Raw genomic sequence first — 18,316 nt, 5'->3', positions numbered from 1 at the left:
TCAAGATTTGACCTTGGAGATCAGATCTTAATTGAAGTCTCCTTTCTCACGACTCTTATGCGAGGTCTCTCTCAAGACAACTATCAGAACTTTACCTCCGAGGATAATATCCTGTAGGTGGAGGTTTAGCCATTTCATTAAAGCAAGAAAACACACCAGTGAAGAGTGAGGGAAACTACCCCTGCATTTCTTTCTTTCTTTCTGTGTGTGTGTGTGTGTGCGTGCGCATGTGTGTGCATGTGTGTATGTTTTTCTTGAGAAGGTGAAAGTAGGATAGATTTGCAATAGGGTTTTTTTTTTTCCTTTTAGCTAATTTGTGTCAAGCTACTCCTCACAGCTATAGGCAGGAAGTGCTATTTCCTGTGCTGATGATTTAATATAGTGCAGAGCAAAGCAGCGTTTGAACTGATGGCAGCACTAATGACTCTCGGTGAAACAGTGAAAAGATAAATGATCCATAATCAGGAAAATGTTTAAATAAGCAAGTGCCTGGATATACCACAGCAAAACAACCTGAATTCATTTAAGTAAATGAAGAAAGTAATTTTAAAAATACACAGAATATTTGTTTAGTACTTTATATTTTTCTAAATGGCTTATAGCCACTTTTATTATAATCTCTGACAGTTCTGTGAGGTACCTCAGTGTAGTTTTAGAAGAGACTGACTTCAACTCAAAGGGGCGAAATGATTTGCTTTAGGTTACACAGAAAGCCATTGGTCAAAAGAATACAATTCTTAGTTTCCACATTTCTAATTTATTGCTTACCTGTTGCTGATTCTTCAAAGCATCCAGCTAACCTTGTTTGAATACACACATGTATGAAAATAGTGTTAGTTAAAAATAAGATTGTTCACATGAGTGCTTGAGGTTGCTTACAGTCAAGGAATGCAGAGATCATGGACAATGAATGGACTGTCGTATTTAGAAATAAAATTTTGAAATTAACCATGACATATAAACAAAGGCTGTTTACAGTTCTTAAATAGGCAGCCATATTAATTTCTTACAATTATATTTTTCACAGTACTTTCATATGTGCCATCTTCTGGAATAAATCCCTAAGTCTGATACACTTACTACGATTAGTATTTTACATATGGAGGAAACAGACACATGAAAGAGACTCACTTTAGGTCAACAGAGTCTGTAGCAGAACCAGATTTAGAACCCAGATTTCTCCTAAATTCTACTTTGGGGCTCTTTTTACTACTTTGCCATCTAATTTTAATTTCTTACAAGCAATGCTCATAATTTATCATTGGATTAAATAAAAAGATGTCCTTAGAAGATAACTAGGAATAAAATTATTGGTGTCTCACTTGTCAAGATTCAGAAAAGCCCCCTATAAAACACCTCATTATAACCTATCTTATCTAAAAGATTATTTCTCAAATAACTTGTGGTATTATTTGTACTGTAAAAAGTTAACTACCAAAAGAACTAAATCAAACATAATTTAAGTATCATATTCTGACTACTATAAATAACTTTGAAAAGGTTATTTAGACCCATTGATGGCTAGTCAAGCAGGATTTTCAAATTTGAGGTTATAGCATCCTTACCTTAGAAAAATAAAATTCACTGAGTTTTTAATCCAAGGGGATAAAGCAATAAGCCCTTTCCCAGGTTAAAATAGCATTCCATAGATTTTAGAAGCTGAAAATAATGATATTAACATATTTTATATGTGTGTACACATGCATGCATACGCATGGGCATAGGAACAAATATATCCTTTGCCTTTAGTCTCAAAGTCTAGGAGCCAGGGCATCTGGTTTCTTTGCTGGTTTTGCAATTAACTTACACGATGCCCAGGATTATGGTGTTTTTGTTTTGCTTTATTGTGAGCAAACTCACACTCTTCTAGAAGACAGCCAGTAGGGAATACCTCAGTCCTATAGCTAGAAGTTTTAAGTTTTCTTCCCTAAGTTCTCTTTCATTGGTCAGTCACATATCACGTGTAATGGAAAATGATGAACCTGGGTAATATTCTTTCAACTATCCAGAAAATACACAAAGAAGCTGAAGATAGTATGTGCAACTTCCACACTCGGATGGGTTAGAAGTTAAATGGAGGTAGTTTATAATCACTTACGTTATTGATCATAAGGTGCATTATTGTTTTTGGAATTAGATCTCGGATACATTTGTTGATAATGGACATGTAGGAGTCTACGAGGTTGCGAATGGTCTCCACTTGCCTCTCCAATTGTGGGTCCATGGAAAAGTTTTCTGCTTGGCCATTCTCATCATTTTCAGCCTAAAAGAAGAGAAACAAACCATGGATTATCTCATATTCACTCAGAAGAAAATAAAATGTCAGACGTTATCAGATTATCAACTTCTGATTAGCATAGTTGGAGTTTGTATCAGCAGATGGTAACATTTTTATCTTATTATGCATCCACTGGTTCTGAAAGGAAATGGGGGAACCTGCAGTTATTACTCAATTTTTAGCTTGCCACATTCTAGGGAAAGCAAGTAAGTATTCTAATTCTGAATGAATGTTGAGATGAATAACCAAATAAACAGTGTACCTAACAACATACCTCCAGAGAACAATCTAATCTTAAGCTATTTGCAAGCTGGACAAAGAACTGAATCCAAACATATGATGCAAATGTAAACCTCTGAGAGGAGTCTCCAGGGATTCTATAGATTAGAAATAACCTTGGTATTGTTCTGGCACTTCTAGGTCTGCTCTGGGATGGATCAGCATTTGGATCCTCCCACATTCAAAGCTAAATTTTTAGGGCTGGCCTGAAGCCAAAATAAGAGATATAGAAGATAATTTATTCTTCCATGCACTTGCTGGAATTTGTTATGTAAATTCATGCTTCTGTCATCACTACTAAAGACAGGCTCCATTGTGAAAAACTTACAATTATAACTTCCAACTTGTTATTCTTTGAATAAAACAGAACACATCTATACACAAAGAATTTATTTGTGCAACATGAGAAAAGCATCTGTTTCCTATACTATGAGACTTGAGTTAATTAATGTTGGCTTATCCACCGGGGCTGAGCTGGAATGGCATCTTCATCATTAAGGGCTGACCTATGGGCTTGGCATTGAAATCAATTTAGAACAAATGGTCTCCATTTCAAGTCAGCTTGAACCATCTAAGCCCCAGAACATGACACAGGTATTATTGTTAGTGGTCTGGCTACTTTCTAGCATTTGGAAAGATTTAATTATGAATGTAAAATGGGGAAATAATTTATTGCTTCCATGTAGACATGAAGTGCTTTTCTTTGGAAATGTACATACTTTGATCTGCCAGGTTTTCAATCATCCAATCAGTTCTAGGCATAGCACTGTGCTAAATAGCTTTACTAGATATTAAATGACAAGCCTTTCCTTTGAATCAATATGCTTGTGTGAAAAGCATATTGATGGGCCACAAAATCAACAATAACGATAGAATTGGTTCTAGTCATTTATATAGGCTTCTCTCAGAAATATTTATTGTTCTAAAAAACACATTAAAATAATGCACGCTCAACTCATTTCCCAGTCCTGAGAGCATGACCTCATGATTTGGGACAATAGTATGAGGACATTTCTAAGGCTCCAGTGCATTTTAGGGCCTCCAGGAAAGCCTACTTGTAAGAGAAAGCACAGACCAGAGAAATTCCAAGTTGAGGAGTTAGGAGCTACTACAACTTGATGATAATGAGGATGATAAAGTGATTATGAAATATGAATATATATCAATGAGAACAGCTGATGGCCTACAGCTTTCTGAAGAAAACATCTTCTATATAAAGAAATGTAAGCCTCCATTTGTAATACAACACAATTCCATTTGTCTCTCTGACCTAAAACATTCTTGGATTTTAGATTCTGCCATTGTGTTTAGCAGTACCAGGTAATGGCATTTCAGCATAAACCTACTACCACTTCCCAGGAACATTTATTGAGCAAATACTGTATTCCAGGTACTGTGCTAGGTACTTTATATAGATCTGTAGCACAACCTTAGGACAGGGGTCTCTATGATCATTACTGTCAACCCATATAAGAATATATTCAAGCTCTGAGAACTGAAATTTGTTCAATAAATGTTAGATAAATATTATTTTAAGTCAATTTTTTCTTAGGTATTAAGAAACCAGAACATAAAGAGAGTTTCTAGAAAAATTCCTTAAAGTACTGATAGTTATAACAAATAAATAATTGAGCTAAAGGAGAAAAGCAGAATAAATAACATGTTAAATTCACCTCTAGGAATATGAAACACCAGGAAAATCATATTACCATCCACATTTTCATATAGAAACACTAAATTTCCCCATTTTACAGCTTTTTTAACATGTAGCCATGCTTCACTTTTTTGCATATCAAAATAAGCAAAAGACACTGACTTTCACTTTTTGAAACCAGATGCAATTAGAAAACAAAGTGTCAGAGTGAACAGAGAACTCTGGTTTAATTCTTAGCATTAAAAAAAATTTAGAGGCTTTAGTAAATAATCAGTAAAACAAATTGAAATTCTTCTTAGCTTTTGGAAATACTTGCAGACATGTAGTGACATGCAAATCTTAACTATTCTGATAATACAGTGGACATGATGGGGAGTCACAGACTTCAGTATGCAAGTTTGATTTATTTCCTCATTTTAGAAAAAAAGAAGCAGTAAACTGCTCCTTCTACCAGTGTCTAAGATGAATGGGAAAAATGCATATAAATGGAATTTTTCTTTTACGTGAGTAATTGCAGAGAGCAACACTTCCTTTTCTCCAACCCCAGTTCTAAGCAAATTCTCCATTGTGCTCTTTTCTGTATGTATATTGTGTATGACTATATCTTTTTTTGTTTAAATTATAGGATTGCAATAAGGTTCTTTGCAGTTGAAGCACTGAAATGACAGCTGTTTATCATTATCCTCATCAAGGGAATGTAAAATAAAAATAGTAATTTGTCTCTGATCTCTGAGGCAAAAAAGAATGGTCTGCAAACATTTAACCTTTTATGTGCAGGTTCAATGATGCTGTTTACAAAACGTGAATAATATTGTAGAAACCAGCTTGTTTCTAAAAAATACAATAGACAGGCCTTCCTATTGCAGTTTTTAAAAATAGCTATTGAGAAATCTAATTCAATTTAACCAATAAAAACACCAGCATTCTAAATGTGAAGTCATTTATAAAAATTACCATAACTTTATTTCTCATGAAATTATTTGCATGGTATTTAAGAAACAGGCTGTTATATAAAGTTTTAAGTTATTTAAAACATATTTTTATCACTACTGTTATTATTTTTTTTTTAGAGACAGAGTCTTGCCCTGTCATCCAGGCTGAAGTGCAGTGGCGTGATCATAGCTCACTGCAGTCTCGAACCCCTGAACTCAAGGGATCCTCCCATATAGCTGTAACTACATGCCACGCCTAGCTAATTTTGCCTTTTTTTTTTAGAGATGGGGTTTTGTTATGTTTCCCAGGCTCATCTCAAATTCCTGGCTTTAAGAGAAGTCCCACCTCAGCCTCCCAAGTAGCTGAAAATTTTAATTTAAAAGCTTTCTTTTAAAGGTTTACTACTTTAACAGGTGAGGGAATTGTGTTGAATCAGAAATTATTCTCACCGTACCTTGGGGCGTCTATTATAGAAGCACTGGGCTTGACTGGAATGTCTTTCAGGTGTTTCGTTTTTGTCTTTTCCCTTTCCTTAAATCTCTTATTTAATCGTGTCATAGACTTATTTGAAGACTTTTTCTTAGTAAATCAGGTCATCACGATGAAAACACTGTTACCATGGTAACCTACCTTTGAATTTTTCCAGCCCTACATTATCAAGAATGGTTTCACTGAAAACCTCTCTCCACTGCCAATCATTCACTTCCAGTTTGATGAGGCTGGAAGGGTATGGTTAAGATAGTGTTGATGCTCACCCCACCACCAAAAGTGATCTGCAAATACTGTGAGACAAAATATGTGTTTCCAAAAGCTACCTGGATGACCAAATATAGTCCTATGAGAAATGCCTTACAGACATAAAACAATTGTGCTATAGATCATGATGAAAGCTGTTTTTGACTAAGAGCGATTCCTCTGCTGCTGTTACTTCTGTAACACCATCGTCATAATGTTTACATACTCAAATAATGAAATACTATAATCACAAGAAAAACCCCCGTGGTTTCATTTATAAGAAGATAACACCTAAAGATTAGGGGGAAAATGACACAAGAGTAATTTATATTTTAGGAATTCTACTTCCATCACCTAAAAACTTGTAAAGAAATTTTAAATTATTTTATCCTTTATACTATTTGTTTAACAGGCATTTTTAAAGCTCATTCAGTTTAGAATCAGGGTATTAAGGGATTATAAGGTCTATGCAATAAAGAACTAGGTCTGTTTACAAAGATTGAAAGATGGACAAAGGTATGAAACAAAAATCACAGATATTGTAAAGCAAAATCTGTCAATTGTTTTGTTCTTCAAAATCATTTACATGGATGAGTATAGATGCACTATATCAAAGTTAATAAAGTCCTAGAGAAAGCAGGGGAAATAAAATTCAAATAATATGAAAGCAGCATGGGCGGTCATAATAAACTACATAGCAAAATAATAGCATAGGTATGCAGTTGATCTTATTTACCTTTTCTTTACGTTATGAGGAAGAAAATCTTTCAAAGTTCAGTGTAAATACAATTATACTTGCTTTACATGTAAAAACTTCTTAGTAAAAAACAAAATAATACAAAGCATTAAAGCAACTAAAAAAACCACACACAACTGTAAAATTCTGTGAGTAGAATCATTTCTTTCTGGAGTACAGAAGAAAAACGAAGCCATTAAAAGAGCAGCTATAATCAGGGGTTTTAAGCTTCCCTGAGGTTCACTGAATACTGTAGTTGATAAAACTGTCACCTCCATCCAACTACAGAACTCCAGAAAGGCCTGAAGATAACTTTTTCAACTATTCCTACACATGAATTACTGAGTGCACCTTCTCAGACATTCCCAGGGCCCAAGAGCCTTAGTAGATGATCAAGATAAAAAAAAAAAGACCTGAAGGCTGTTTTAGGAAATTTAAGTTAATTTTTGTTGAAAGGAAAGATGAAAACAAAATCAGAAGAAATTTGCTAGGTTGGGCTGTTGCAAATTTCTTGTTTCCAATATTCAAAGATAGAACATATGTGATAATAGCACCAGACTACAGCTGAGTCATCCTACAGACAACACGTACATGTCCCAAAGTTGGGGAGCTACTTCCAAAGTTGCCAAAACCAGAACTTCTTCTGTCACTGTAAATGCTCATACCCAATTAAGAAATAAATTAAAATTTAAAGGAGCTTATCTCAATTTAGGCAAAGTTTTAGTTTACAGAAAAATAACTTTGTGAAGATGATAAAAATATACTGAGAGTTCTATACTGATATTCAGAAGAAGATTGCTTAGACAAAGATCTATATTCTTGGAGTAATAATCATTGGGTCTGGAGTTTTTTTTCTTTTGTTACTTCTCTCTCTCATTCTTCTGAAATTGAATGTGTGTGTATGTTGCCTGTTTGACAATCTGGAGGATGTAAAGTACAAAAAAACAAAACTATCTTTGCTTTACCCTAATTTTGATATTTACTTCGGCTATCAGATTTGTCTACATTTTATAAAGTGGCAAAAACTAAGAGAGTCAAGATTGCTTAAAGATCAACAACTATGGCTGCATTTATATAAAAATTAAAACTATTCTAAGGCAAATTTTATAGAAGGATGCAATTATTATTTGAAACAATTCTGTATTATTTTAAATTTTGTAGTGTATCAGATTGTCCTGAGTGCTTTATTAATAAGATTTGTAAGTATTATGTGAGGTGTAAAAGATAAAGCTGATGTTGGTTTTTAAAAGCTTTTTGACTTAGACTATTTTTAAAGTAGTTTAGGAGAAGAAATCAGATTGCAACTACTAGTAAACATTAATGAGTTTATAAATCTAAGTAACTTTTATGACTGGGATCAAGATGTTTCTTTACAAAGCAATAAGGTGACGGGAGACTAAAGATGCGAATTTTGCTAAGAAAGCATTATTACTGCATGTATTTACATTTTCCCTCAAATTTCTCTTTTTTTTAACCATGGCTTCAAAATTTCTACAAATACTATTGTTAGTGAGTACTATGTTTTTTCCTCTGACAATTGTTTATGTCTATTTAATCCATAGAAACACTTTTAGAATAGATATAATGCTTTCTGAATTAAAGGTGTTTTAGTTAAATGAAATATTTGATAAAATAGCTTTTCTTAAAAATTCTCATCACAGGGTGTGGTGGCTTATGCCTGTAATCCTAACACTTTGGGAAGCCAAGGTGGGTAGATCACTTGAGCTCATGAATTTGAGACCAGCCTGGGCAACATGATGAAACCTGGTCTCTACAAAAAAATTAAAAATTAGCCAGGCATACTGGTGCATGCCTGTAGTTCCAGATACTCAGGAGGCAGAGGTAGGAGGATCACTTAAGCCTGGGAGGCAGAAGTTGCAGTGAGCCGAGATCACACCACTGCACTTCAGCCTGGGTGACAAAGCAAGATTCTGTTTCCAAAAAAAAAAAAAAAAATTAATTACAAGATTTCATACTTTCATACTACATTGGGGGCCAAATGAATCAAAAGTGATATGGTAACATTATCTATCTAATTCATTATAACTTCTAGCAATATTCTTTAATCACTTATAAACTACCTGGCAATAAACATAAAATAGAAAGGGCATGATACATAGTTTTAGAGGGTTCATAAATGAATGCATATGGCTTAAGGTAGCATATAAGATAGCTTCACATAACATCAAGGTGGTATGTTTGATTAAGATAAAAGATGAATTAAAAATAAATGAAATAATTCTGGATGGTAAATCTTGCTGTTTTAATAGAATTCTTGTCAAATTTAATTATATTTTTCATATTATTGTGAATATCATATTCTACTATCTGTAGGAGAATTACCAAATCACAGAAGCTATAAGAAAAACTGGATTGTATACCTATTTGCAGCATTCATCAAATACAAGTTTTAAAAATATCCACCTGACTTAGAGAGAATACCCCAAATGCTCAATCCACTTTGGTTTGAGGGAAATGTGGAATAGTGATTAACAGTATTTACTACGGAATTAGATGACCTGTATTATATCTTGGCTCTGTCACTAATTAGCTTTGTGACTTTAGTGAAGTTAGTTAAGAAGTTACTCAACCTCTCTAAGCCTTAACTTCTGTGCTTATAAGTGGAGGTAATATATGCACATTATACATTTTATAGGACAGAGGAGGTGTGATATCACCAAATGAGAATAATGCAGAAAAGGCACCACAGTGTCAGACATACAGTAGTGCTCAAAAAAAGTGAACCATTTTTATTATTCGAGATAAATGATGTAAATGACATAAGCGACATCTGAGTTTTATATATACGAGCTTGAATTACAAAAAAGAATTCAGAAGGTTCCTTGTAGACAGACTCTCCTTCTTTAGGCGTGTTTTCTAAATCAGAGAAATATATCAGGCTACAGTCTTACTAATGAACATTTGTGGGTTTATTACACCAAATGTGTCAGATTCTTTGCTACCTATCTGAATATGAGAACACTGACAATCTTCAGAAGCCCTTTCAGTTGTCAGCCCTGACATTTTGCAACTGGGAGAAAAGGAAAGTGTATTTAAGTCAAAGCTATTCCAAAATAGCAGGTATTTAAGGAGCGCCAATTCACTGCAAGAATTCAAGAAAATTCTGCTAGACATGCTAGCAAAAGAATAGAGCATTAATGAATGAGAAAGTGGGCTGAAAGTGATGGCTTTTGAGAATTATTCCAAAGACTCTGTGATTCAGTAGTGTGTCAAACCCACAGATACAAACACTTCTATTCGTTCTGAAATTACCAGGCTGTAAAGAAAGATACATAGATTTGTTGGTCAAAAGAGAAAAATAATAGCTTTATCTGAAATGTTCTTAGGAAGGCAGACAAAGAAAATAATTAACAGTCATCAGTTTTCAAATGCCTTCACATATACCATCTTAGTAGATCCTCACAACAATCTTGTGAGACAGAAGTACAGGGAGAAATAAATGATATGGTATGGAGTTAGACCAGTTGCTTCTACCACTTACTAACTCTGGAGTCTTGGGCAGGTTAATCTCTGTGTGCTTCAGTTTTCTCTCAAATAGAGTAATACTACTACCTAAAATCTTCAAAGGGTTGTTGTATGGATTAAATAAATTAGTATTGTAGAAATTCAGAAGAGTACCTGGCACAAAATAATCACTCAACAAATGTCGGCTGTTCTCTTTTGTAGGAAGAAGAAATTATAGAAAGGTTAAGGGCTATGCCTGAGATCATAAAGATAGTAAGACCCAAATAGAATTCTGGTCTAATTTTCTTTGTGCACATTTCATCTTCTTTATATACCATCTCACTGCTTTTGCTTATTAGCAATACCATAATAAAACTTAGTACTAAAAGGGAAATATAGTAGAAAATGGCAAATTATTTAAAATGAGGACTTTTTCTTATTCTTTCAACAGATGATGACACAGTGTTTTGGTGTCCCAAAGAAATAAAATCCAGCACTGTCCAATTGAAATATAATGCAAGCCACATTTCTAGTACCCATATTTTAAAAAGTAACAATAAAGTGTTGAAATTTACCTTAATACTGCCTTTTTTAACCAAATAGGTCCAAAATACTATTATTTTGACGGGTATTATAAGTTGAGTTGTGTCCCCCACAAAATTCATGTTGAAGCCCTAACCAGCAGTACCACAGAATGTGACTATATTGAGAGATGAGGTTTTAAAAGAAGTAATTAAGTTAAAATGGTTTCATTAGGGTGGGCCCTAATCCAGTATAACTGATGTTCTTATAACAAGAGGCAATATGGACATGGGCATACACAGAGGGAAGATATGTGATAACATGAGCCAAGAAGAGAGGCTTCAGAAGAAACCAACCTGACGACACCTTGATCTCAAGACTTCTACCTTCTAGAATTGTGAAAAATACATTTACCTTGCTTAACCCAACTAGTCCATGATAATTTGATGTGGCATCTCTAGCAAACTAATACAATACATAATCAATTAATCAAAATAAAAGTATTAATAAGATATTTTGCAATCTTGTAGAAAGTATTGGAAATCTAATGTATATGTTACACTTACAGCACGTCATAACTGGAACTAGCCACATTTCTTTCTCTTGCCAAATAGTACTGGCTAGAACTTCCAGTACTATGTAAAATAAGAGTGGAGAAAGTGGACATCATTGTCTTGTTCTAGTTCTTAGAGAAGAAGCTTCCAGATTTTCCTTGTTTAGTATGATGTTAGCTGTGGTTTTGTCATATAAGCCCTTTATTGTGTTAAGTTAAATTCCTTCTAATTTGTTGAGAGTTTTTATCATGAAGTGATGTTGAATTTTGTAAAAAAATTTTTCTATATCTATTGAGATGATTATATTGTTTCTGTCCTTCATTCTGGTGATGTGATATACCGCATTTATTGATTTGTATATGTTGAACCATCCTTGCATCCTTGAGATAAATCCCACTTGATTAGGTGTATAATCTTTTTGATATGCTGTAGTATTCAGTTTGCTAGTATTTTGTCAAGAGTTTTTGCATCTATGTTCATCAGGGATATTGGCCTGTAGTTTTCTTTTTTTTCTTGCATCCTTCTCTGGTTTTGGTATTAGCGTAATGCTGGCCTCATGGAATGAGTTTGAAAAAATTCCCTTCCATTTTCCAAAATAGTTTGAGAAGAATTGGTGTTAATTCTGCTTTTAAGGTTTGGTAGAATTCAGCAGCAAAGCCATTTGGTCCTGGGCTTTTCTTTGTTGGGAGACTTTAATTACTGACTCAGTTTCATTACTGAATTGTTGTTCTGTTCAAGTTTTCCATTTCTTCCTGGTTCAATCTTGGTAGCTTGTATATGCCCAGGAATGTATCCATTTCTTCTAGGTTTTCCAATTTTTTGGTATATAATTCTTCATAATAGTCTCTAGTAATCTTTTGTATTTCTGAAATATCAGTTGTAATATTTCTTTTTTGTGGTATCAGTTGTAATGTTTCATTTTTTCATTATGAATTTTATTTATTTGGGTCTTTTTTTCTTAGTTTAGCTAATGGTTTGTCAATTCTGTTTATCTTTTCAAAAAACCAACTTTTTGTTTCCTTGATCTTTTGTATTGTTGTTTTAATCTCTATTTCTGCTCTGATCTTTATTATTTCTTTCCTTCTTCTAATTTTGGTTTGGCTTATTCTTGCTTTTCTAGTTCCCTGAAGTGCATCATTAAGTTGTTTATTTGAAATCTTTCGACTTTTCTGATGTAGGTGTTTATTGCTATAAACTTTCTGCTTACTACTGCTTTTCCTGTATTGCACAGGATTTGATGTGTTATGTTTAGATTTTCGTTTGTTTCAAGAAATTTTTTAATGTACTTCTTAATTTCTTAATTTATCCTTTGGTTGTTTTGGAGCATGTTGTTTAATTTATATGTAATTGTTCAGTTTCCAAAGTTGCACTTGATTTTGATTTCTAGTTTTATTCCATTGTGATAAGAAAATATATTTCATATGATTTTGATTTTTAAAAATTTGTTGAGACTTGTTTTGTGTCCTAACGTATGATCTATCCTGGGGAATGTTCCATGTGCTAATGAGAAGAACACATATTCTGTAACTATTGCATAGAATGTTCTGTAAATGTCTGTTAGTTCCATTTGATTTATAGTACAGTTTGAATCCAATGTATCTTTGTTGATTTTATGCCTAGGTGATCTATGCAATGCTGAGAGTGGGGTATTCTAGGAAGCAAATATGTCCTTCTTCACATGGCAGCAGCAAGAAGAATGAGAGCCAAGCAAAGGGGGAAGCCCCTTATAAAACCATCAGATCTTGTAAGAATTTACTCACTCTCATGAGAATAGCATGGGGGAAACCACTCTCATGATTCAATTACCTTCTACCAGGTCCCTCCCAAGACATGTGGGAATTATAAGAACTATAATTCAAGATGAGATTTGGGTGAGGACACAGCCAAACCATAGCAGTACTCCTGCTCATTCTGGATTTGTTTGTATGGAATATATATTTTCATTCCTTCACTTTCAGTCTACGTGTATCTTCATAGGTAAAGTGAGTTTATTGTAGGCAGCACATAGTTGGGTCTTGATTTTTAACCATTCAGCCAGTTTATATCTTTTAATTGTGGAATTTAATCTGCTCATATTCAAGGTTATTATTGTTAGGAGAGGACTTAATCTTGTCATATTTTTTGTTTTCTCACTGTTTTGTATATCCTTTGTTCCTGTTTTTCCTCTCTCATTATTTATCTTTGCAGTTTGGTGGTGTTCTGACATGATAAGATTAAATTCCTTTCCCTTAATCATTTGTGTATCTGCTCTATGAGTGAATTTTATACTTTTGCATGTTTTTATGATGATAGAAATATCATCCTTTTGCTTCCATGTGTAGGACTTCTTTAATAATTTTTTGTAATGCTGGTCTAGTGGTGATGAATTTCCTCAGTTTTTGTTTGTCTGGGAAAGACATTATTTCCCTTTCATTTCTGAAGTATAGATTTTCTGGGTATAGTATTCTTGGCTAACATCTTTTTTTTTTTTCTTTCAGTGCTTTGAATTTATCATCCCATTCTTTCCTAGCCTATACGGTGCCTGCTGAGAAATCTAATGTTAGCTTAATGGGGATTCCCTTATCTGTGACTTAATGCTTTTCTCTTGCTATTATTGGAATTCTTTGTCTTTGACTTTTGTCACTTTGACTATAACGTGATTTGGAGAGGACCTTTTTGAACTTAATATATTTGGAGTTTTGAGTTTCCTGGATCTAGATATCTATATTTCTATCAAGACATGCAAAGTTTTCAGCTATTATTTCATTAAATAGGTTTTCTATGCCTTTCCTGAAATTCTCATACTGTGAATATTTGCTCATTTAATGGTGTCCCAATAGGTCCTGTAGGCATTCTTAATTCTTTTTTATTTTATTTTTCTTTTTTTTGGACTGGGTTATTTCAAAATATTCACCTTCAAGTTTAAAAATTCTTTCTTTTGGTTGATCTGGTCTATTGTTGAATCCCTCAATTCTATTTTTTATTTCAATCATTGAATTCATCAGCTCCAAGATTTCTGTTTAGTTCTTTTTTATAATATGTATCTCTTTGTTAAATTTCTCATTCAGAAAAATACAAAATGCTTCCTGAATTTGCATGTCATTCTTGTGCAGGGGCTGTGTTAATCTTTTCTATATCTTTCCAATTTTAGTATATGTGCTACTAAAGTGAGCACCCATGAATGATTTTCTAACTTGTAGGTTTTCCAGACATTCAGCTAGGTTCTGATATTAACTTACTGGCCATTTGATTGCTAATGAATATTCTAATCACAGAGACAAGACTCTTCTTCCTGAAATCAGATAAATTTGCTAATAATCAGCATTTTACTGAAAAGTTTTTTGGAGGGCTAATACTAAATTTATGAATTAAATTGATATTGGGGAAAGCCTCTGGAGTTTTCTTTGTATTTGGTTGGTTTTGTTTTGTTTTTCAAAATCCAGGAATACTTTAGCATGTTTATTTATTCATTTTTTACTTTTTTTAGAAAAAGGGCCTCGCTCTGTTGCCCAGGCTGCAGTCACATAGTGTGATCATAGCTCACTTGAACTTCTGGGATCAACTAATCCTCCTACATCAACTTCCCAAGTAGCAGGGTTACAGGTGAATGCCACCATGCCCAGCTAATTAAAAAAATGTTTTTAGAGACAGGGTCTTGCTATGTTGCCCAGGCTGGTCTCAAACTCCTGTCCTCAAGCAATCCTCCTGCTTAAGCCTCTGAACTAGTTGAGATTACAGGCATTAGCCACTTTATCTGGCACTAGCATGTCTGAATGTATATCCATTGATGGTTGATGTTACCTGGAATATAATCCAGTTTTTAAAGCCATTACTCTTAAGACAAATCCTGTATCTTTAAAGATTATGACTTCTCACACACAGTGTTTGGTTATTTTTTACTCTTCTCTATGGGCTCATCTACAGGACATGCAACTCACAGATTTGCTTGCTATGTAGTCTATAGGTATAAACAGGCAAAACGCAGAACAGGCTTTACATTACTGTCTAAAGTATTGTTTTCTCACCTTGGGGTTTATGGAGGTATTTCTGGGGATTAGAAATTTTTCAGGGGGTGGAGCCAAGATGGCCAATTAGGAACAGCTCTGGTCTACAGCTCCCAGCGCGAGCGACACAGAGATGGGTGATTTCTGCATTTCCATCTGAGGTAGCGGGTTCATCTCACTAGGGAGTGCCAGACAGTGGGTGCAGGACAGTGGGTGCAGCACACTGTGCAGGAGCCGAAGCAGGGTGAGTCATTGCCTCACTTGGGAAGCACAAGGGGTCAGGGAGTTCCCTTTCCTAGTCAAAGAAAGGGGTGACAGGCGGCGCCTGGAAAATCAGGTCACTCCAACCCTAATACTGCGCTTTTCCAATGGGCTTAAAAAATGGCACACCAGGAGATTATATCCTGCACCTGGCTCAGAGGGTCCTGTGCCCACGAAGTCTCACTGATTGCTAGCACAGCAGTCTGAGATCAAACTGCATGGCAGCAGCGAGGCTGGGGGAGGGGCACCTGCCATTGCCCAGACTTGATTAGGTAAACAAAGCAGCCAGGAAGCTCGAACTGGGTGGAGCCCACCACAGCTCAAGGAGGCCTGCCTGCCTCTGTAGGCTCCACCTCTGGGGGCAGGGCACAGACAAACAAAAAGACAGCAGTAACCTCTGCAGACTTAAATGTCCTTGTCTGACAGCTTTGAAGAGAGTAGTGGTTCTCCCAGCATGCAACTGGAGATCTGAGAACAGGCAGACTGCCTCCTCAAGTGGGTCCCTGTCCCCCGAGCAGCCTAACTGGGAGGCATCCCCCAGTAGGGGCAGACTGGCACCTCACACAGCTGGGTACTCCTCTGAGGCAAAACTTCCAAAGGAATGATCAGACAGCAGCATTTGCAGTTCACCAAGATCTGCTGTTCTACAGCCACCACTGTTCTGCAGCCACTGCTGCTGATACCCAGGCAAACAGGGTCTGGAGTGGACCTCTAGCAAACTCCAACAGACCTGCAGCTGAGGGTCCTGTCTGTTAGAAGGAAAACTAACAAACAGAAAGGACATCCACACCGAAAACCCTTCTGTACGACACCATCATCAAAGAGCAAAAGTAGATAAAACCACAAAGATGCGGAAAAAGCAGAGCAGAAAAACTGGAAACTCTAAAAACCAGAGTGCCTCTCCTCCTCCAGAGGAATGCAGCTCCTCACCAGCAATGGAACAAAGCTGGACGGAGAATGACTTTGACGAGCTGAGAGAAGAAGGCTTCAGATGATCAAACTACTCCGAGCTACAAGAGGAAATTCAAACCAATGGCAAAGAAGTTAAAAACTGTGAAAAAAAGTTAGATGAATGGATAACTAGAATAACCAATGCAGAGAAGTCTGTAAAGGAGCTGATGGAGCTGAAAGCCAAGGCTTGACAACTACGTGAAGAATGCAGAAGCCTCAGGAGCCGATGTGATCAACTGGAAGAAAGGGTATCAGTGATGGAAGACAAAATGAATGAAATGAAGTGAGAAGGGAAGTTTAGAGAAAAAAGAATAAAAAGAAATGAACAAAGCCTCCAAGAAATATGGGACTATGTGAAAAGACCAAATCTATGTCTGATTGGTGTACCTGAAAGTGATGGGGAGAATGGAACCAAGTTGGAAAACACTCTGCAGCATATTATAAAGGAGAACTTCCCCAATCTAGCAAGGCAGGCCAACATTCAGATTCAGGAAATATAGAGAACGCCACAAAGATACTCCTCGAGAAGAGCAACTCCAAGACACATAATTGTCAGATTCACCAAAGTTGAAATGAAGGAAAAAATGTTAAGGGCAGCCAGAGAGAAAGGTCAGGTTACCCACAAAGGGAAACCCATCAGACTAACAGCGGACCTCTCGGCAGAAACTCTATAAGCCAGAAGAGAGTGGGGCTGATATTCAGCATTCTTAAAGAAAAGAATTTTCCACCCAGAATTTCATATCCAGCCAAACTAAGCTTCATAAGTGAAGGAGAAATAAAATACTGTACAGACAAGCAAATGCTGAGAGATTTTGTCACCACCAGGCCTGCCCTAAAAGAGCTCCTGAAGGAAGCACTAAACATGGAAAGGAACAACTGGTACCAGCCACTGCAAAAACATGCCAAAATGTAAAGACCATCAAGGCTGGGAAGAAACTGCATCAACTAACGAGCAAAATAACCAGCTAACATCATAATGACAGGGCCAAATTCACACATAACAATATTAACTTTAAATGTAAATGGGCTAAATGCTGCAATGAAAAGACACAGACTGGCAAATTGGATAAAGAGTCAAGACCCAGCAGTGTGCTGTATTCAGGAAACACATCTCACATGCAGAGACACACATAGGCTCAAAATAAAAGGATGGAGGAAGATCTACCAAGCAAATGGAAAACAAAAAAAGGCAGGGGTTGCAAGCCTAGTCTCTGATAAAACAGACTTTAAACCAACAAAGATCAAAAGAGACAAAGAAGGCCATTACATAATGGTAAAGGTATCAATTCAACAAGAAGAGCTAAGTATCCTAAATATATATGCACCCAATACAGGAGCACCCAGATTCATAAAGCAAGTCCTTAGTCACCTACAAAGAGACTTAGACTCCCACACAATAATAGTGGGAGACATTAACACCCCACTGTCAACATTAGACAGATCAACGAGACAGAAAGTTAACAAGGATACCCAGGAATTGAACTCAGCTCTGCACCAAGTGGACCTAATGGACATCTACAGAACTCTCCACCCCAAATCAACAGAATATACATTTTTTTCAGCACCACACCACACCTATTCCAAAATTGACCACATAGTTGGAAGTAAAGCTCTCCTCAGCAAATGTAAAAGAACAGAAATTATAACAAACTGTCTCTCAGACCACAGTGCAATCAAACTAGAACTCAGGATTAAGAAACTCACTCAGAACCACTCAACTACATGGAAAATGAACAACCTGCTCCTGAATGACTACTGGGTACATAACGAAATGAAGGCAGAAATAAAGATGTTCTTTGAAACCAACAAGAACAAAGACACAACATACCAGAATCTCTGGGACACATTCAAAGCAGTGTGTAGAGGGAAATTTATAGCACTAAATGCCCACAAGAGAAAGCAGGAAAGATCCAAAATTGACACTCTAACATCACAATTAAAAGAACTAGAAAAGCAAGAGCAAAC

The 18,316-nt window shown here is 35.7% G+C and overlaps 1 protein-coding gene and 1 non-coding gene across 11 annotated transcripts in view; both read right to left on the bottom strand.

Moving 5' to 3' along the window:
- The window catches only part of DNM3 (dynamin 3), a 607,865-nt gene that overhangs the window by 36,662 nt on the left and 552,887 nt on the right, over nucleotides 1-18,316 (bottom strand). For all 10 annotated transcript variants that reach the window (XM_063627329.1, XM_063627332.1, XM_063627326.1 and 7 more), the window contains one exon: nucleotides 2,099-2,263. In XM_063627329.1, coding sequence (XP_063483399.1) covers nucleotides 2,099-2,263 — 165 coding nt within the window. The remainder of the gene's footprint in view (nucleotides 1-2,098; nucleotides 2,264-18,316) is intronic.
- Nucleotides 14,204-14,310, bottom strand: LOC134734960 (U6 spliceosomal RNA). The gene has a single exon (XR_010117828.1). It is a non-coding gene; the product is annotated as a U6 spliceosomal RNA (small nuclear RNA).

This window comes from Symphalangus syndactylus, chromosome 12 (genome assembly GCF_028878055.3).
Source record: "Symphalangus syndactylus isolate Jambi chromosome 12, NHGRI_mSymSyn1-v2.1_pri, whole genome shotgun sequence".
Lineage (NCBI taxonomy): Eukaryota > Metazoa > Chordata > Mammalia > Primates > Hylobatidae > Symphalangus > Symphalangus syndactylus.
The sequence above is the reverse complement of the archived record's forward strand: the minus strand, read 5'-3'. Positions and strand labels throughout refer to the sequence as shown.